Source organism: Ctenopharyngodon idella, chromosome 16 (assembly GCF_019924925.1).
Source record: "Ctenopharyngodon idella isolate HZGC_01 chromosome 16, HZGC01, whole genome shotgun sequence".
NCBI lineage: Eukaryota > Metazoa > Chordata > Actinopteri > Cypriniformes > Xenocyprididae > Ctenopharyngodon > Ctenopharyngodon idella.
The window spans coordinates 15489668-15507706 of record NC_067235.1 but is presented as its reverse complement, the minus strand read 5'-3'; the positions used below and the strand labels follow the sequence as shown (position 1 = coordinate 15507706).

Sequence of the window (18039 nt, the reverse complement as noted above, 5' to 3'; positions counted from 1 at the left end):
CTCGTCTGTTGGAGTTTGTTGGATAGGTGTGATAACCCTGTTGGCGTTGGTCGGAATCTCACCCGACTGAACATGTTTAATCGGCATTTGTTGGGTCGTGTAATGTCTGAGCAGTGTGAACAGTTTTCCAAAAAAACGGCAACAAACTCTGACGTAATCTGACCTGGCCACGAACCGTTGCCATGACCATGAGGCAAGTCCCCTGCAAAGTCAGCTGTTTGATCGCGCCCACGCCCACGCCCGCACCCGCGCCTCACGCACACACAACAAAGCACTGGAAACAGACATCGCAGCTTGTTCATTATAAAAAATAAAATACAGTTAAAAAAAAAAACATAAATAAAAAGGTTCGCGCTAAAAAAAAAAAAAGTTTAAAAACCGGTATATACTGACCGCAACGCAATAGGTTGCGATCAGATCAATGGCTACAGCGCTTCGGATTTCAGGTTAGTATTTTTTTATTTTTCCTCAATACTTTAATACAATGAAAATATATATGATACTATATTATTAATATAATAAACTTGCCTGCCAATATTGTTAACATGGTTACACGTAGGCTATGTAGTTGTGGAATTTTCCCAGTCAGACTTGAATCATTTGTCGGTGTTTGGGGCAGTGTGAACATGACAGTTTTTTTCTCATAGAATTCTAAATTCAAAGGCCAACTTCTTCGTTGGCGTTTGTCAGTGCGGTGTGAATTGGCCTTTATACCGACTTGAAGTAGAGTAAAGTGGCGCACAGCAGTGCTCCGTAGATCCAACCTCAGTTCTTTGAAACTTAGATGAGTCACGCACATTATATCTCTTTTTCCGTACAGCAGCAGCACTCAATCTTGCTTGTTTACTATAGCAGATGAAGACAGGAAGTAAACCGGAAACCGGTATGCCGACTTCTGGCGCCAGCGGAAGTTCGTCACTACGCTTGTGCACGTACCCCACCTGCGGGTGTCACTGTTTGACAGTGTTTCTTTAGAAAAACGAGTGACTTTTACACTTTTTAATGTGAAATTTTGTAACATTTGCGTTGTTTTATTTTTGTAATATTGATTATTTTCCCATCCAGTTTTTTTGAGGAGGCACTGCCTCCCTTGCCTCCTCGGAGGAAACGCCCCTGTTATAAAGATATAATTTGTGGTGTTTCGATGAGGAATAAATCAGGGTTTGTGAACGAATCAAGGCCTAAGTGAACGAGTCATTTCGTTCATGTCCACAGTTTAATTTGTAAATGATTCAGGCCCGGTTTGATTAAGTGCTTAGATTAAGCCAGGATTAAACCTTAGTTCGATTAAGGTGTTTAAGTAGCTTTTATCAACATGCCATAGGAAGAAAAAAAACAAAAAAAAACCAACAAACATTAGGCTACTGATGTGTGTCTGATAAAACAATGGCTCTGACATATTTTAAGATATGTCAGTGCAAGTTGCTTTCAGTTAAAACAGCTCAAACATGCATTTTAGGCACTAGGGTTAAGCCTTGTCTGTGAAACCGGAGGTCAGTGTTTTTAATGAATCAGTTGAGTCAAAGATTTAATGACTCACTATAACATGTAAAACAGATGAAAATTTATCGCCACCTACTGATGTAGGCCTACAGAAATAGCATAGAGCTTTATTGACATGATTGTCAGGCATTTATAGTATTTACAAAACATTTTATGGTACTTTAAGTATTAAATAGATAATACAGAATTTTAATTGGGCAAAGAGATACATGAAATGAAGGTGGAAAGTAAATATATAGCTAAATAATTATAATATATACAATTATTAAATAAAAATAAGAAACCATCAGTGAATGGATTTTAAAAGACTGTGGGATGGGATGAATAAATGTTTTTTCTAGTTCTTTGAATTTATAAAGTTTTAAATATGAATATTTTTCTTACAAAAATGCATCGCTTCACTTCAGAAGACTTTTATTAACCACCTGGGGTTGTATGGATTACTTTTTTTTTTATGGATGGATGCATTATTTTTGCCTACTAAATCAAAACTAGTTAGCACATCATTTGTAATTGAAAGGATTTAATGACAATATCTGATTATGGTTACACTTAAAATAATTACAAAATAGATGTATGAGATGATAAAATTATATACCATTAATCGTACCCAGCATGTATGTAAAAAGTTACCTGAGAGAGAGAGAGAGAGAGAGAGAGAGAGAGAGAGAGAGAGAGAGAGAGGGCCAGAGAGTGCCCAAGAAAAGCAAAGAAGCCAGAGCAACAGTTACAATCTTTTTTTATCCCTTCCATGTGACTGAAACCCAAATGTGAGACATTCAAACTGACCAATCAGAAGATTGTTATTAGTTCTCGCCACTCATCAGTCTCCATGGTCACCATCATTATGAGTTCATGTTTATCAGCTGTGTATCGTTAATCACCTTGTTATCCTGCCTTTCTGTTGTTCTTTGTTTGGTCTTGTTTCAGTTTATATGTGTATATCTCTGCCACTTTGGATTCTGTTGTTAAACCTTGTATTGGAAAGTTACTCATTTTCGTCTTTGTCTGCCTACACACGTTTTGTTACACATGTAGGATATTTTTTTTTTTTTTTTTTTTTACCATGCAGTCATCAGTACATCATTCTCATTTTGGAAGTGGAATATTTAATTCTGTTGTAAGCAGATACTGTATTTTTAAAGTTTTTGTTAAAAACAGAGATCCTATGCTGTATAGTGAAATCTGGCTGCTATGTGCTTTATTATTTGCATTTATATTAGGCATGTGGCCACATAGGATGTGGTTAACCTCCTAAGAAGGCGTCAACGATCAGAGTAGAAATTAAAGAGTGTGCATCATTTCCAGTAAACATATAACACAACCATAGCACTGGATTATCCAGATGGTTTAAGAGACTCATTTTATAAAGTCAAGATACTTTATTGGGTCTGTAGGTTACAGTGTATTCTTGCTTTTGAGAATTAAACCTTGAGAGTGAAATGAATGGAAAAACAATTATACTGTGACAGTGCACTCATTACAAAACATAACATGCAACACTGGAAAAAAAAAATAGCTACTTGGACTTACTGAGAAATGCTTAAACTAAGCTGTACCCAATTCAGAAATATTACAATGCAAACATAATATCATTTAACCACTACACCAAATTACACCCAAGTACTAGACCTATATAGCTGGTTGCTGAAATAATCCTCACAAATATAAAGCTCTTACTTGCAAGTTAGTTTGGTCAAAAATCATCTGTAAATTGTATAAACAACAAATCATCATGTATCACTCATTTATTTAGAAAAGACTGAGAGCATCAGCTTCCTGTCTATTAAGAGCAAAGACTAAATCTGAGCAGTAAAAGAGAAAACATTTTAACAAAGAATGCTTAGTTTTACAAGCACCAATATATATTATACATATATGATGTTAAAAATGTGTTTTGTTTTGTGGAGAGTGCAAAAAGGGAAGAGAGAAAAAGAAGTCAGGAAGCCCTAAGATTAACGTGTTTCCTGAACACTTTCAGAAGTAACTAGACCACCATCTGATCTGTGCCAGACAAGTCCTGAACAGACAGCACAGAGAGGACAGGTACGAGATTTTTGCTTCTATTTATACTCCGATACAACTAAGTCTTTTAATATATATATATATATATATATGTGTGTATAGGTGTATATGTGTGTATGTGTGTGTGTGTACATTAATACTGCAGTGACACTTTTGCAGTATTAAAAAATCTTTTGGTTTTGATATGAATTGCAACACACACACACAGACAAAAAAAAAAAAAAAAAATAAATAAATAAATATATATATATATATATTCAAAATTTTTCATTCAGTGTTCATTCAAGTAATCTTTTCCTTGTCTTTTTAATGACTCTAGCTTTTTTATTCTACTCTAGCAAAAACACCACACCTACCAAAATACAATAAAATATGTTAATGGCACATAATGGATAAAATATTATTTTTCATTAGTTTGTATTATGTTTCATTGCATATGCCAAACTTATGCAATGTCAATTTTCAGCACTTTCAGTTCCCTATAGTCGAACTCTACTATTCCCACTTTTGCACCATAAACTCATTACATTTTGCATAACACAATTTTTTTTTTTTTCAAACATTCAAGTTTACTAACCTGTCACAACCAGCTTTCTATCTTTTAAATTGCAAAGGTGTTTTCAAGAAACTTTTTGATTATGTCTGCCCTCAGCAAATTGGGGATTTCAGTGTTTTATCTTTAATCAAACGAGTTCAGTTTTATTTCTCTCTGGATGCAGCCTTCAGTTCCTCTTTGCAGTGGTTATATGAAAATGTAGGATTCAGTTTCTGTGTTCTGACTTCTCGCTCTCTATCCTTGTTTTTTTCTCTACCGAAATTTGCTCAAAAGAAAGGAGAGACATATAGACAAGATAGCGTGAGAGACGAGTGAATCTCGTGCCCACTATTTTACTTGTATGTCTCACTTCTCTGAAGCACATCATGAAGAACAGCACAACATCCACGGACAACTACGAAGAGGTGAGTGATAGTTGGTATAAAAAAACTTACAAGAAATTTAAAAAATAACAAAATACTGAAACATTCTTTGATCTGTTATACAGTACACACAATATGACTATGAATATGACGAAAATTACCATGATGATGCCAGTGCTGCCCCCTGTAGTCTGAAGGAATCATGGGAATTTCTTGGTCGCTTTGCCCCTGTAGCTTACATCCTAGTCTTTATCCTGGCACTAGTTGGTAATGTTCTAGTGCTGTGTGTGATCCGCCGCTATCGTCAGTCTCGACACAGTCCCTGCTCCTTCTCACTGACGGACACCTTCCTGCTCCATTTGGCCGTCTCTGACCTCCTACTGGCTGTCACGTTGCCATTTTTCGCTGTCGAGTGGATCAACCAGTGGGTGTTTGGCGTGTTCATGTGTAAAATAGCCGGAGCGATGTTCTCGCTGAATGTCTATTGTGGGGTGCTATTCCTGGCCTGCATCAGCTTTGACCGATACTTGGCTATCGTACATGCCATCAATATCAGCTGGAGACGCAAGACCTGCCACGCTCAGCTGGCCTGCGCCATCATCTGGGTCGTCTGCTTGGGATTGGCCATGGTGGATGTGCTCTACCGTAACGTGGTGAAAGTACAAGGAATGAATCGGTTGGTGTGCCAGACAGTGTATTCTCAAAAGAACTTCCAGCTATGGCAGGTCGGCATGCAGCTGGTTGGTTTGATTCTTGGATTCATTCTACCCCTACTGGTCATGCTGTATTGCTACCTTCGCATTTTCAAAGCACTGTGCCACGCCACGCGTAGGCAGAAACGACGCTCTCTAAGGCTCATCGTCTCATTGGTCATTGTGTTTGTGGTCAGTTGGGCGCCTTATAATGCCCTTCGGCTGACCGACAGTCTGCAGGCGCTCGGGGTCATTGTCAAAAGCTGTGCGCTGAACAAGGTGCTGGATGTGGGCATTCTGGTGACCGAAAGCCTGGGGCTGGCGCATTGCGCTTTAAATCCACTACTCTACGGCCTTGTGGGGGTGAAGTTCCGTCGTGAGCTCGCCCAGATGTGCAAGGCTGTTTTAGGACCCCGGGGGTGCCTCGGATTAGCAGGATGGGCAAACGGTCGGGGATCAACCATCCGCAGGCCTAATGGATCATTCAGCTCAGTGGAAAGTGAGAATACCTCGTACTTCTCTGTCATGGCCTGAAAAGAGTGCAATGACATGAACAAGAGGAGAAGTGATTGTTGTTTTTATTTGGGATTGGAAAGTAATCACGATTTCAGTTTGTATAGTCTGAGTGATTTTAAAACTAAAATTTTCCATGTTCTCTTTTTGAAAAGATGCCATTTTCTAATACATCAGTGCAGCACAGCCATTATGACTACTTTGTCGTCAATTTAAAAAAAAAAAAAAAAAAAAAAAACATTTGTATAATGCTGTTGATTTTGTTACCTCAGCAAAATTCTGCTTTTCGTGGTAGTTGAAACCCTACCAGTGAATCACCCTCTGAGTTGTCTGGGTTTAGTGTTACAAAAAAGGAACTGAAAACATGTTTTCTGACTCCACATCTACTTTCTTTATTTTTCTTCTTTATAAATACTCTTAACATGTAACACTGCAATATCAAATTGAGCTTTGTTTATCTTTTTATTAATATTTTGTTTTATATTTTAAGTTGATGACATACATACATAATAGATATGAACATGACAGGATATTTTCTCCTAATGTAATTTTTGTAAACATTTTTATTGGTATTTTTGTTCTGTGTTGCCACCTCTGATAAAGTGTATGTTTCGTTAAAAAATGTAATAAAGATTTGTGTGACTCACTTCCTTTACTATTCTTGTTCAGCTGTAGATTGGGAGGATGTTACACTCTGAAGATGTATTTTATTCTGAGAATGACAGCCACAAAGGAAACACAGAGCAATATGTGTAATCTTTCTGTTTCAACTATTACAAATACTTTTCTTTTATAGAGCATTGTGAAAGTTTATATCTAGTACTAGAACAATTTTCAAAAAAATAAGTGTCAATTTTTGACATGCAAAAAATTATTTAAATGAGTTTACCTATGAGCATAAAGATTAGTAAGCTAAAAGGAAGTCTAGGGGGCTGAGAGCATTTGTGGTATATGCTGAGCCACAGCACTGAAGGAAAAAAAGCTCTCATAATCTTCAATCTTCTGTGGCTGTTAGTTCATGACATTTGGCTTTGAGGTATAGACTAACCAGCCAAACTCTGACCCCATTATAGCAATAGCAAATAGCATGGCTCATCTCAGTGAAAAAAAAAAAAAAGCCTTTTTGGCTATTAAATAAAATGGGCAAGCCCTAATGATTCATCACACCCAAATGTCCTGATTGAATAGGAAAAATGGTAATGCAGGACAGAAAACTGGGGACTTTTTTTTATTATTATTATTATTGTTGTTTTGCTGAGTAAGTATTACTAAGTATTGCTGAGTTTCACTATTAAACTATTAAAGAGAATAGTTTACTCTTCCTAAACTTCTACTTACTGTATGAATAAGAAATTAAATGACCCATAACCTTTCTGTATTTTTTTAAATGCTACCTTGTCAGCTGTTTATATTCATTTATGTAGGCCACTTTTGCATATTACAGTATATTGTCATTTTTATGTGAATAAAACCTGCCATTGTTGAGCTCTGTTGTTATCCAATGGAGAGGAAATAAGTTTATGAATATTGTTCTTTCAAATGGTCCTCATTTTATATTTTTTTAATCTTTTGCTGTCAGGTTTTTTTTTATTTATTATTGTCAATAACCTCCAAAAACAATAATAGAGCTATTCAGAATAATAGTTACAATGCTGGAACTCTTGGGGGGTTTTGGTTATTACCCCAGAGATTGCAGAAATAAGGCTAAAGACTCTTTTATGCTTATTCACAGATTTTGTCCAGTAAATCATTATTTACAGATTTTTTTTTTACAGAAGTATAAATATAAACTGTATTTCTAAATTGATTATCATGAAACCATTAGCCTACATTTATTTTGACATTGTACTTATTCAGTTATATTGTGGTACAGAAATGTATCAGTAAAAATAATTAGTGTTTAAGACCACTCTCATATTTATGAAAGAAAAAAAAACTATTTGGCTTTACTGATTATCATAAAGAAGATGAAAATAAATAAATAAATAATTTACTCATATTTTTGATCAAATTTCACAATCATAAATGCAAGTTTACTAATATAAGAAACACAATGGTGTGGTTTTGTTGACTGAAATAATGCTGTACATGGACAATTAAAGATACCCTTTATGGATAAGAAAGCATAAAGACATTAAAAGTTTGTGAGCTTTGCAAAGTTTATTCGATCATTTTCCTTTCTTTTTTATTTCTTTCTCTTTCTTTCTTTCTTTCTTTCTTTCTCTCTCTTACAGTTTTATAAGTGGTTTATACCTAATTATTTGTATAATGTTTATTTTTTAAAATTGAACAAAGGTCTATACTGTTAAAGTCCTTGTGAAATCAAAATTGACCATATTTACTTTGTTAGCGTAGTTTTGTGGTGAACAAATCCGTGCAAGTCAATAAACCAAAAAAAGAAAAAAAAAAGTTGCCTTCGTAATCTTCAATCAAAATCTGAAAATGCACTTCCCATCTGGAATGACGGCCCTTCTCTGATGACGTTGGTTTGACGGCTTGGGCTTCGGAATAACATCGGCCCTGTCCCAAATGGCACACTTCATATGCACTTTTGGTCTTGGGGACTTACAATGGCTGCCACATGTGCGTGACCGTTAAGTCCATGAGACCTTAGGGTGTCCCATTTGTCATTTTAGGTTTCAGAAGGGTGCTCATGAGCACCCCCTTTGTAGTCGAAATGCGCCCTCGATGCACACTTTTGCCGAGCCTGCAGGCCCTGTCCCAAATGGCACCCTAAACACTCACGGTCTTCCTACGAGTCCGCACTTTCGTGACGTAACGCCGGCTTGACTGTTGGGAAGAAGTCTGCTGCGGAGCTCGCACCAGTGCAGGCTCATCAAAAGTGTGCATCGAGGGCGCATATCGACATCAAAGGGGGTGCTCGTGAGCACCCTTCTGAGACCTAAAATTCACAAATGGGACACCCTATGGTTTCGTGGTCTTAACGGACAAGTGCACACAGCAGCCATTGTAAGTCCCCAAGACCAAAAGTGCTATGAAGTGTGCATCAGACTTCTTCCCAACAGTCAAAGCGGCGTTACGTCACGAAAGTGCAGACTCATAAGAAGACGGCAAGTCAGTTTAGGGTGCCATTTGGGACAGGGCCATATCCAGCAGCAGTGCCACATGTTTCAGGACACACAAGCCAGGCCACACGTCTCAGGCCACAAAAGAAGGGGTGGAGTTATTAAAACATAACACCATGGCGGAGAACACGGTGAGTTGTCTGTAATGTTCCTGTCATTATGTGGATAACAGTTTAAATATATTAATTGAAGTGTTTGTTATGGCTTTCCATTAAGCCGCTGGTATTGGTAACAGGTAATTGACACATACAAACTCCATGAACAAAGATGCAAGATGCAAAACAGTGTCTTGTGCTCCAATTAATAAACATTGCTTCCAGTTAGCTTTCTGTGGTGTCTGATTTCAAATTCAAGTTCACAGTTCATATGAAGTTTATACCGTGCAGATTTAATGCACATAGTCTATATTGTTCCTTGAATGTTACTCTTTACCAGTGAAGCATGGTTAAGCACCATTAATCTACGTCCAATGCATTATATTCCAGTAAGCATAGTCCGCATGTCTTGCACAGGCTTGCACATTCATACACACAGTGCACGGACAAAAACTGCATGCTTCCACACTACCAACAGACATCTGTTGTCTCATCACCCAGGCACCCCTAATATACAATATCAGAGCGCCACCCAATGGACAAATATATAATTGCTTATGGCAGGAAGACATAACAATTACACAAAATATACATAAAGGAGCCATAACAATTCATGCAGTAATACAGACATTTGGTCATAAATTCATGGCATTATTACACTTGTAATCACAAAACCATTTTCACCTCAATCATTTACCTCAAAAAGAAAAAAAAGACAAAGCTTTTTAGCAGGTCGTTCCAGAACTCTACATTCTGTTTTAATCTTTACTGTACGTACAAAACCTTTATCATCTGGAAAAGTTTCTTTACTTGATTAAGTGGTCATGTCAGCTTTAAAGAGACCCTCAATGACAAAACCATCTACAGTGGTCTTGAATTTGAATTTCCATTGGAAAAAGTGATTTGTCTTCTGCAGTTTGCCTTGACGCATAGCAAGCAACACTGGACATCTCTTTTTATCCACAGTGGTTTCACTGAAGTCCTGATTATACTGATTTTGGAGCAGTTCATCGAGCCTTCCAATAGAGATCCTGTTGACAGTAACCAAAGGTGTACCAGTATCTTTCCTGAAGTCACTGCTCTGCTCTGAAAGTCCATTAAAGGGATAGTTCACCCAAAAATGAAAATGTGATGTTTATCTACTTACCCCCAGGGCATCCAAGAAGTAGGTGAATTTGTTTCTTCAGTAGAACACAAATGATGATTTTTAACTCCAACCGTTGCAGTCTGTCAGTCGTATAATGCATGACAATGGTAACAAAATCTATGAGACAAGTCCAAATTAAACCCTGTGGCTCGTGACGACACATTAATGTCCTAAGACACGAAACGATCGGTTTGTGCGAGAAACCGAACAGTATTTATATCATTTTTACCTCTAATACACCACTATGTCCAACTATATACAAATGGAAGTAAACCACTAAAAAAATGTTGTTTTATTACATCAAAACTTAATTTTTCATGTCATAGGACATCAATGTGTCGTCACGAGCCGCAGGGTTTAATTTGGATTTGTCTGTGCATGTTTTTTTTTACTCTCATAGATTTTGTTACCATTGTCATGCATTATACGACTGACAGACTGCAACGGTTGGAGTTAAAAATCATCATTTGTGTTCGACTGAAGAAACAAAGTCACCTACATCTTGGATGCCCTGGGGGTAAGCAGATAAACATCAAATTTTCATTTTTGGGTGAACTATCCCTTTAACAAACTCACCCCAATAGGGTTCTAATGGCATAGTGTCCATTACTATTTATTACCTCCCATGGCTCCATCACTTGGGATGCATTGGCTCCAAAAAGTAAATCGACATTAGCCTCAATGTGTGGGATTTTCACTCTGTCCAGATATGGCCATTTGGATATTTCTTCCTGCATTACAATGTTGTCCCAACTGGCAGGCATTCTCTTCTGAGTGTATACTTCAGGAAGGGAAAAGAAATTATTACTGTTGAAACCAGTAACAACATTACAAAAGACAGACTGCTCTTGTCCCATAGTGAACAGAAAAATGTTAATCTTTTTAACTCTGATATTTAGTTAATTCATCAGCTGCTCTGAGCAAAATGTAGCTGAACTCTCAGGATCCAGAAAAGCATAAGTTTTAATCAGTTTGTCTCCTTTAGCTGATTTTACTTGCACTGGGATTGTAGGAGCCATTTTAATGCAATGTATGTTTTGTCCATTGGGTGTCGCTCTAATATGGCTGTATATTTAGAGCATGGGGTTAATGAGACAACAGGTGTGTTTGGAGGCAGGGAGGCAAACAGTTTTTGACCGTGCTAAGCCATACAACGTTTTTACCGCACAGATGAGTGCTTATGTGTTCACATGGATTATGGACAAAGGGTTTGTTCTGTCTGCAAGGTATGAACTTTACGCTTGTGAATTATGAACAGTATAAGAACGAGAGCTCACAGGAAGCTGATTGGAAGCAGTGTTTATTGGCTGGAACAAAATAAAGAGACACAGTTTGCATTTTAATATCTGTGTGTATGGACTTAATTGGCACGCGTACTTAACTTGCTTACATCTGCCACCGACACCAGCGGCTTAATGGAAGGCCGTAATAGGGATGATTGACAGCAAGTATTTTTTGTTACCTGCCAATGTATCCACAAGTTTGGGCAGAGGCTGCTTCTTTGCCCCTTGTCCTCCATTGGCTGGCTTGCGATGTACAGTATATGCAATACTGAAGGACGTGTCTGACTACAAACTTCACACACAAGGCATTTGTCACATTACTACTTACATGTCCAGATTTCAAACAGCTGAAACAAACTCCTTTTCCTTTCAAAAAGTCAAGCTTTTCTCGTTGTGACTTTTTCTTAAAAGCATCACACCTTTCTAAAACATGATTGTCTTGACAGAACAAGCAAGTTGTATTATCATTGGTCTTGTACACGGAATGGTTTCTCTATTGTGATGTTTCATTTCTCCTTGGAACGGAAGTAACAACATTTGTAGCAAAACTGTTTCCCTTTGAATGTCTTGCTAGGTTTCACTGCATTTGGTTCCTTATCCTGAATACATCCAATCACAGGATCGGATTTTTGCATGTCGTTCAATGAACTTCACAACATGTGAGAATTTGACTCTACCTTGGTAGCTCTTTCTCTCCAGCGTTCTCTCAATTTGAAAGGTAGCTTCATTACCACATGTAACACAGATCATTGTTCAGGAAACCGGCGAACATTCAACGTAATTTTAATTTATAAAATAAACAAACAACAAAACGAAAGTAAAAAGCGGCAGTCCCTCACGGACGACTGCCACACAAACATAAACAACATAAAATAGTCCAGGCCTGGTACTCTCTCAGTGACTGTCGTCACTTCTCCCTTTATGCTTCCGGAGCTCCTCCATGAGAGATACGAGACTGGTGCAGTGCACAGGTGACGCTCCTTAGCAATCACACCACCGGCCTCACGCCTTTCTCTCACAGCTCTCGCCCTGCCCTGCTTGTCACATACCTCCATCGCCCCACGCAGGCCAGGGGCCAGTCTCGGCAGCTGCAGCACCTGAGGGTAAGGATGGACAAGACGAGAGAAAAGGAGAAGAAAGCACAAGGAGCGACAGAGATGAGAGAGTGGAGAGAGGAAAAAGAGAAAAAAAAATTGGTCCAGTTCCCAGACACACTGCCGCTCAGTCCTTAGCCAGCCGAGAGGCTCTTCCTCGTGGTGCCATGCGATGGTACTGGATGCTCGGTGGATGGCTCAATCCTCTTCCACCCTCTGCCGGCCGGCGATGGCTCCTCCGACTGAGGGCAGCCGGCAGCGAGTCCCCCGTTCCCTGCTTCACCCCATCATGGCAGACAGCAGCAGGGTCCGGCCCACGGTGAACGGCGGCGACTCCTCCACTCCCTCTCGGACGGCAGCCACCCCACCTCGACCCAGGAGCAGAGCAGTGAGCTCTCTGTCCCACCTGTTGTGTCATCACTCTAGCACCACCGCCTCAGGAAGACACTCGCGGTCTAAACTCTTCCGCGTTGCCCGACCTCCTCAGCACCGCGATCCCCCTCAGCAGCGAGGGCTCTCCGACAGCATGTCCCTCCTTCCTCCCGGGTTTCGGCACCAATGTAACAGTTCGTTGTTCAGGGAGGAAGGAGACAGGAACCAGCGAACATTCAACGTAACTTTAATATATAAAATAAACAAACAACAAAACGAAAGTAAAAAGCGGCAGTCATCTGTGACACACACATAAACAAAACAATGTAAAACAGTCCAGTTCTGGTCCTCTCTCATCCTTCACTGTTGTCGCTCCTCCCTTTATGTTGGGTGCACCACTTCACATCAGAAGGCCTTTATTAACCCCTGGAACTGTATAGATTACATTTATGTTGGATGGATGTGCTTTTTTGGGCTTCAAAATCATGGTTACTATTCACTCCCATTATCATACCTGCAAACTCCAAAGTGGTGAAAAAGGTGACATGTTTACAAAATAAATAGTAGTAGAGGGGTCTGGGGGCATCCTCCCCCATGAGAATTTTTTTGTGATTTTAACATATAAACTAAGCATTCAGGTGCACTCCCACAAGAAAATAAATGGAAAAAACAACATTTGCTTCAAGTAAAAAAAAAAAATTATTGATACTGGGCATTGACACAAATTTCACAATTGGATTCGGTTTTGATTCAGAAGCGTGCGATTTGATTTCGATTTGATTACCTTCAATTCAATAATGATTCATTTGGGGCCTATCAGGTAAAGTACATGCCAAATTTCCTCAAAGAAAAAATATCTCTCAACTAATGCTGTAAACTATACAGGGAACCACAGCTGGTACATCATTATAATATTAAAGGTTAAGATTAATTCATTTGTAAGCTACTTACATATAAATTACACATAAAGACGTTTTTATAATAACGTTATAATAAATTTTTAATGACATAATTATGTTTCTACTCTTTTTTAATATCGGCCTAAACATTTAAATGGTGGCGTCATAAAACGGTTTACATTCAGTAAGCACATGTTAAATACATGAATATGCAATGGCCTATAGTCACAGTGGATATATATCAAAATGCCCCTCTCTAAATTCATTTTTGTAGCTGACTAACGAGTTTTTTGACATTGAACGGCTTTTCTGAGGTAAATGTTACGGTAACATTTTTACAAGCTATATTGGCGCTTTTCCGCGGTTAAAACAATGATTGATTGATTAACGGTACATCTGACATGATATGGATTTCAGTAAGTTGTACTGGATCTTTCAACATACCTTCGGTATTCATTCATCCTACATCCATTCATGTTTATTTCGTGTTGTAAAGCGGAAGAGATGATCGGTTCACGTGCGCCAAAGAATATACACCAACAAGAAGCGACACTTAATAGAACGTTCCATTGCAACACCGGCGCCCAGCAGCAGCCCTGCGCTTCCGCCATTTTGTGGTGAAAGTCAGTCAACAGTCCACTAGTTTCTATGGTAATATCAGCTGCTTTGTTTAAAAAAAAAAAAAAAAGTACATTAAAGCTGAAATCCAACCTGAATGATGACAACACAGAATAAAATACTATCACTACATCAAATCCTTTTTACAGTTTATTTTACACACTTTGTGTTTAAGTCTTCCACTTTTTTTTCACAAAACCTTTGTTTTCTAGAAACCCAGACAGTTTGGGTTAAAATTCTTTGAAGTTCAAATATTAGCATTATAAACACTGAATTATTACCAACATTTTAAATTAAATTAAGGACATGCATCAGAAAATTTGGGAATGTTGGACAATAAATATATGAATATAACAGCTTGATTTTGCAGTGTTGTCTAATGTCCGTTAAAGCAAAAGTGTCCAAAAGTGTGAATTATGCGATAACGGACACGACACGGCAATGCATGTATTATAAGATCATGTTTGTAGCGTGATCCATTAAAACGTACAATATAGCCTATTTCAATTCAGACCTAGATACTATTACTATTACTCCACTAGGTCTGAAATATATTGTTAGCTGCAAACATGATGATCTTAAATTTATTAATTATTAATTTACTATTAATAAATGTGTAAAGTTGCATAAAATGGAAATAGCCTACTCGAAGTAGGCTAACTGTTACCTCAGATGGTTGAATGGTTGGATTCCACAACTGGTAAAATAAAACATATATAAGACAATACAACATTTACTGTAGGAGCCATACAATTTACTGGTGACTTAATTTAAAAAAAACTGTTCTATTGCGCTTTTGATTTGGCAGTGAAATTCGCCGATTTTGGGTGCGTAAGATGTGAAGGATTCAATGGTCCAGTTAGTATTTTCACCCCATAATGGCGGCCGCGCTACCGGAGCGCCATCTAGTGGCTGTTACCCAAAAAGTATCAAAGTGTCGCCTCTTGGGTTCTAAGCTCTTTGCGTGCGCTCTGCCTCTGTTTGAACCTACAGCGATGTGTCAGTCACACCACAGAGCGCCAAAAAACATCAAGACAGCTCGAGAGACGTTTATGGTTTCACTTTCATTCTTGTGAAGTTTATTGTGCCTGCAAACTCACCCTGACACCCCCACCCCCGAGAAAAAAAGAAAAAAAGAAAAAAAAAAAACTCTTCGGATCTACACGATTCACATAAATGACGTTGAATTTCGCTGAAAAGCGACTAGTTTGCAGGTATGCATTATAAAGCTTGGAAGAGCCAAAATATTTTTAATGTAACTCAGATTGCGTTCGTCTGAGAGAAGATAGTAGCCTAATAATAATACATCTTTATTTTCAGCCGTGGTTGAAATTTGTCTTTGACCGCACCATACCATATACAAACACGTAACACACCTATCAACAAAGGAGAAAAAAGGAGAGAGAAAAAAAAAAGATACTAGCTACAACACATGGCTTGAGGGTGCGTAAATTACGGGATCATTTTCCATTTTGGGTGGACTAACCCTTTAAGCTAATGCATAACAGCATTACTTTCATTAACATAGGCTACTTTTTCTCTTCAAAGCATGCATAATATATAAATACAGACAAATTAACTTTCACTTTGAATCTTCATTTTTCCCAGTTCCATTCAGTTCATGATCTAACAGTCTCATATTAAGTCTTCTGCACAGGCTTACAAACTCTCCCTGAGTGAGTTAGGCTACTGTGGCTGACTACTGCTGTACATGCCCTGGTGAGATGGCATTTGTAAGTCTGAAGTCTCTGAATTCTTTAGAAAACTGGGCAATTGTCACTTCTCAACTCACAAGCAATCCCAAAACGGCAAAGGTGGCTTTGAGTTTTCCAATCACTTAGCAGAGGGGGCAGGAAATGTATCTCAATGTATCTGCCTCTCACAACTAAGCCTTGGAACTCAGACAGCTCTCCTCTCACCTGAAAATACTGTTGGTTGGCCTCAGGTGTGCTTGCTGTTCTCTGGCCAACCATTCCTAACAAAGTGGATTGACTGCAGCTGGCTGTCTGATTCAGTATTTATCCTGCCGAGGTTCATTTTCTGTGAAGTTGCAGTGAGGTTATTGACAACAGAAGCAATGTGTGCAGTTACCTCATTGCGGTGTGCAATTACCTCATTGTGGTTGTTCATGCTCTCTGCAGTGTGGTCTGGGCCCCTTGATAGTGCGTCAGCTACAGCCAGTGTTTTACCAGCAGCGTAGCCTACTCTGCAATGCAACTGTACTGTGTTAATCTCATTAAAAGCCTCTACCATATAATTACATATAATAAATTAAGTTTCTGTTTCATGGTTATTATCAGTATTGGTATTAGTGTGTTATTAATATCTTCACAGTCTGAAGACATTTTGTGGTATTATATCAAGTTTTGCTGTGTTAATGGACAGTGTTGGTGTTATTGAGAACTATTGAATTAGAAACATTTATAAAAGCTTGAGAAAAAAAAAAAAGATCCTACATATCAAATCCCTGTTGGGCAAAGCCAGTTTAGTTCAAATTGAATATGACTGATCCTGTTCATTAGTCCACATACAGTCAAACCAAAAATTATTCAGACATTTTTTATATATTTTTACTACTGTGCAGGACACTAGTTCATTTATTTAAGTGAGGATAGCAAAATAAAGTAAACTGTGACATATTATACCCAAAAATTCTTCATACAGTGGACAGCCAGTAAAACTGATAAAAATTTGGAACCAAAAATTATTACCAAATGTTTTGCTTAAGTGTTATCTGACATAGTTAAGATTAATTTTTTATGACACAGTTTAACTCTGAGATCTTGTCATATTTTATTACCATTTTTTTTAACTATAGTGAATAAACTGTATTAATGAATGAAATGTTCGTGGTGTCAATTTTGGTTTGACTGTATAGTCGCTCTGTAAATGTCGTGCGGTTAGCTGCAGCAAGATGGAGAAAGAGTACACTGTGTAGCGAATGGAGCGTTGTGGTGGCAAACCAAAACACTAATAGGTCGAATATAAAGTGTGTTACTTAGTGAGAGATATTTTTAGATATAACCAGTTTGGGGCAAGAGTGCACATGGCAACACCTGTAAGTTTTTCTCAGCTCTTGTATGTATTTATGATTCTGTCTCCTTCGGGTCAAACTGTACGCTCTGCTGTACTATTGTGTTTAACCTTTCTTGTACAGATAGCTAGAATTGGATCGCTGACATTAGAACCGCACTTCTCAAACAAACCAAGTGTAGTTCTTGGTTTACAAGGATGAGGTATGCCCGTCCAGCACGGTCTCTGGTTCCTTGGCGATCTTCATTCCCCTGCTTTACTCTGTGGGGTTCTTAATGGACAGTGCTATGGAATAATATTGTTATTGAGAACTATTGAATAAGAAATATTTATAAAAAATGATCCTACATATCAAATCCCTGTTGGGCGAAGCCAGTTTAGTTCAAATTGAATATGACTGATCCTGTTCATTAGTCCACATACAGTCATATTTATACTAGTGGGTGCAGGACACTAGTTCATTTATGTAAGTGATAGCAAAATAAACTGTGACATACCCAAAAATTCTTCAGACACTTTGACCTGACCATGTTTTGCTGAAGTGTTATCTGACATAATTAAGATTATTTTTTTATGACACAGTTTAACTCTGAGCTCTTATCGTATTTTATTACCATTTTTTTTTCCAACTATAGTGAATAAACTGTATTAATGAATGAAATGTTCAAGGTGTCTGAATAAATTTTGGTTTGACTGTATAGTCTCTGTAAATGTCGTGCATACGGTGTACATTTTAGGACTTCCTCACGCCTCAGTCATAC

At 38.1% G+C, this 18039-nt stretch overlaps 1 protein-coding gene across 1 annotated transcript; it reads left to right on the top strand.

Annotated features, from left to right (window-relative positions):
• Positions 1-3465: 3465 nt before the first annotated feature.
• Positions 3466-6297, top strand: cxcr3.2 (chemokine (C-X-C motif) receptor 3, tandem duplicate 2). Its single transcript, XM_051866253.1, has 3 exons — positions 3466-3549; positions 4358-4488; positions 4572-6297. The coding sequence occupies exons 2-3, from the start codon at positions 4450-4452 to the stop codon at positions 5670-5672; spliced, it is 1140 nt and encodes a 379-aa protein (XP_051722213.1). The 5' UTR covers positions 3466-3549; positions 4358-4449; the 3' UTR covers positions 5673-6297.
• The last annotated feature ends 11742 nt before the right edge of the window (positions 6298-18039 follow it).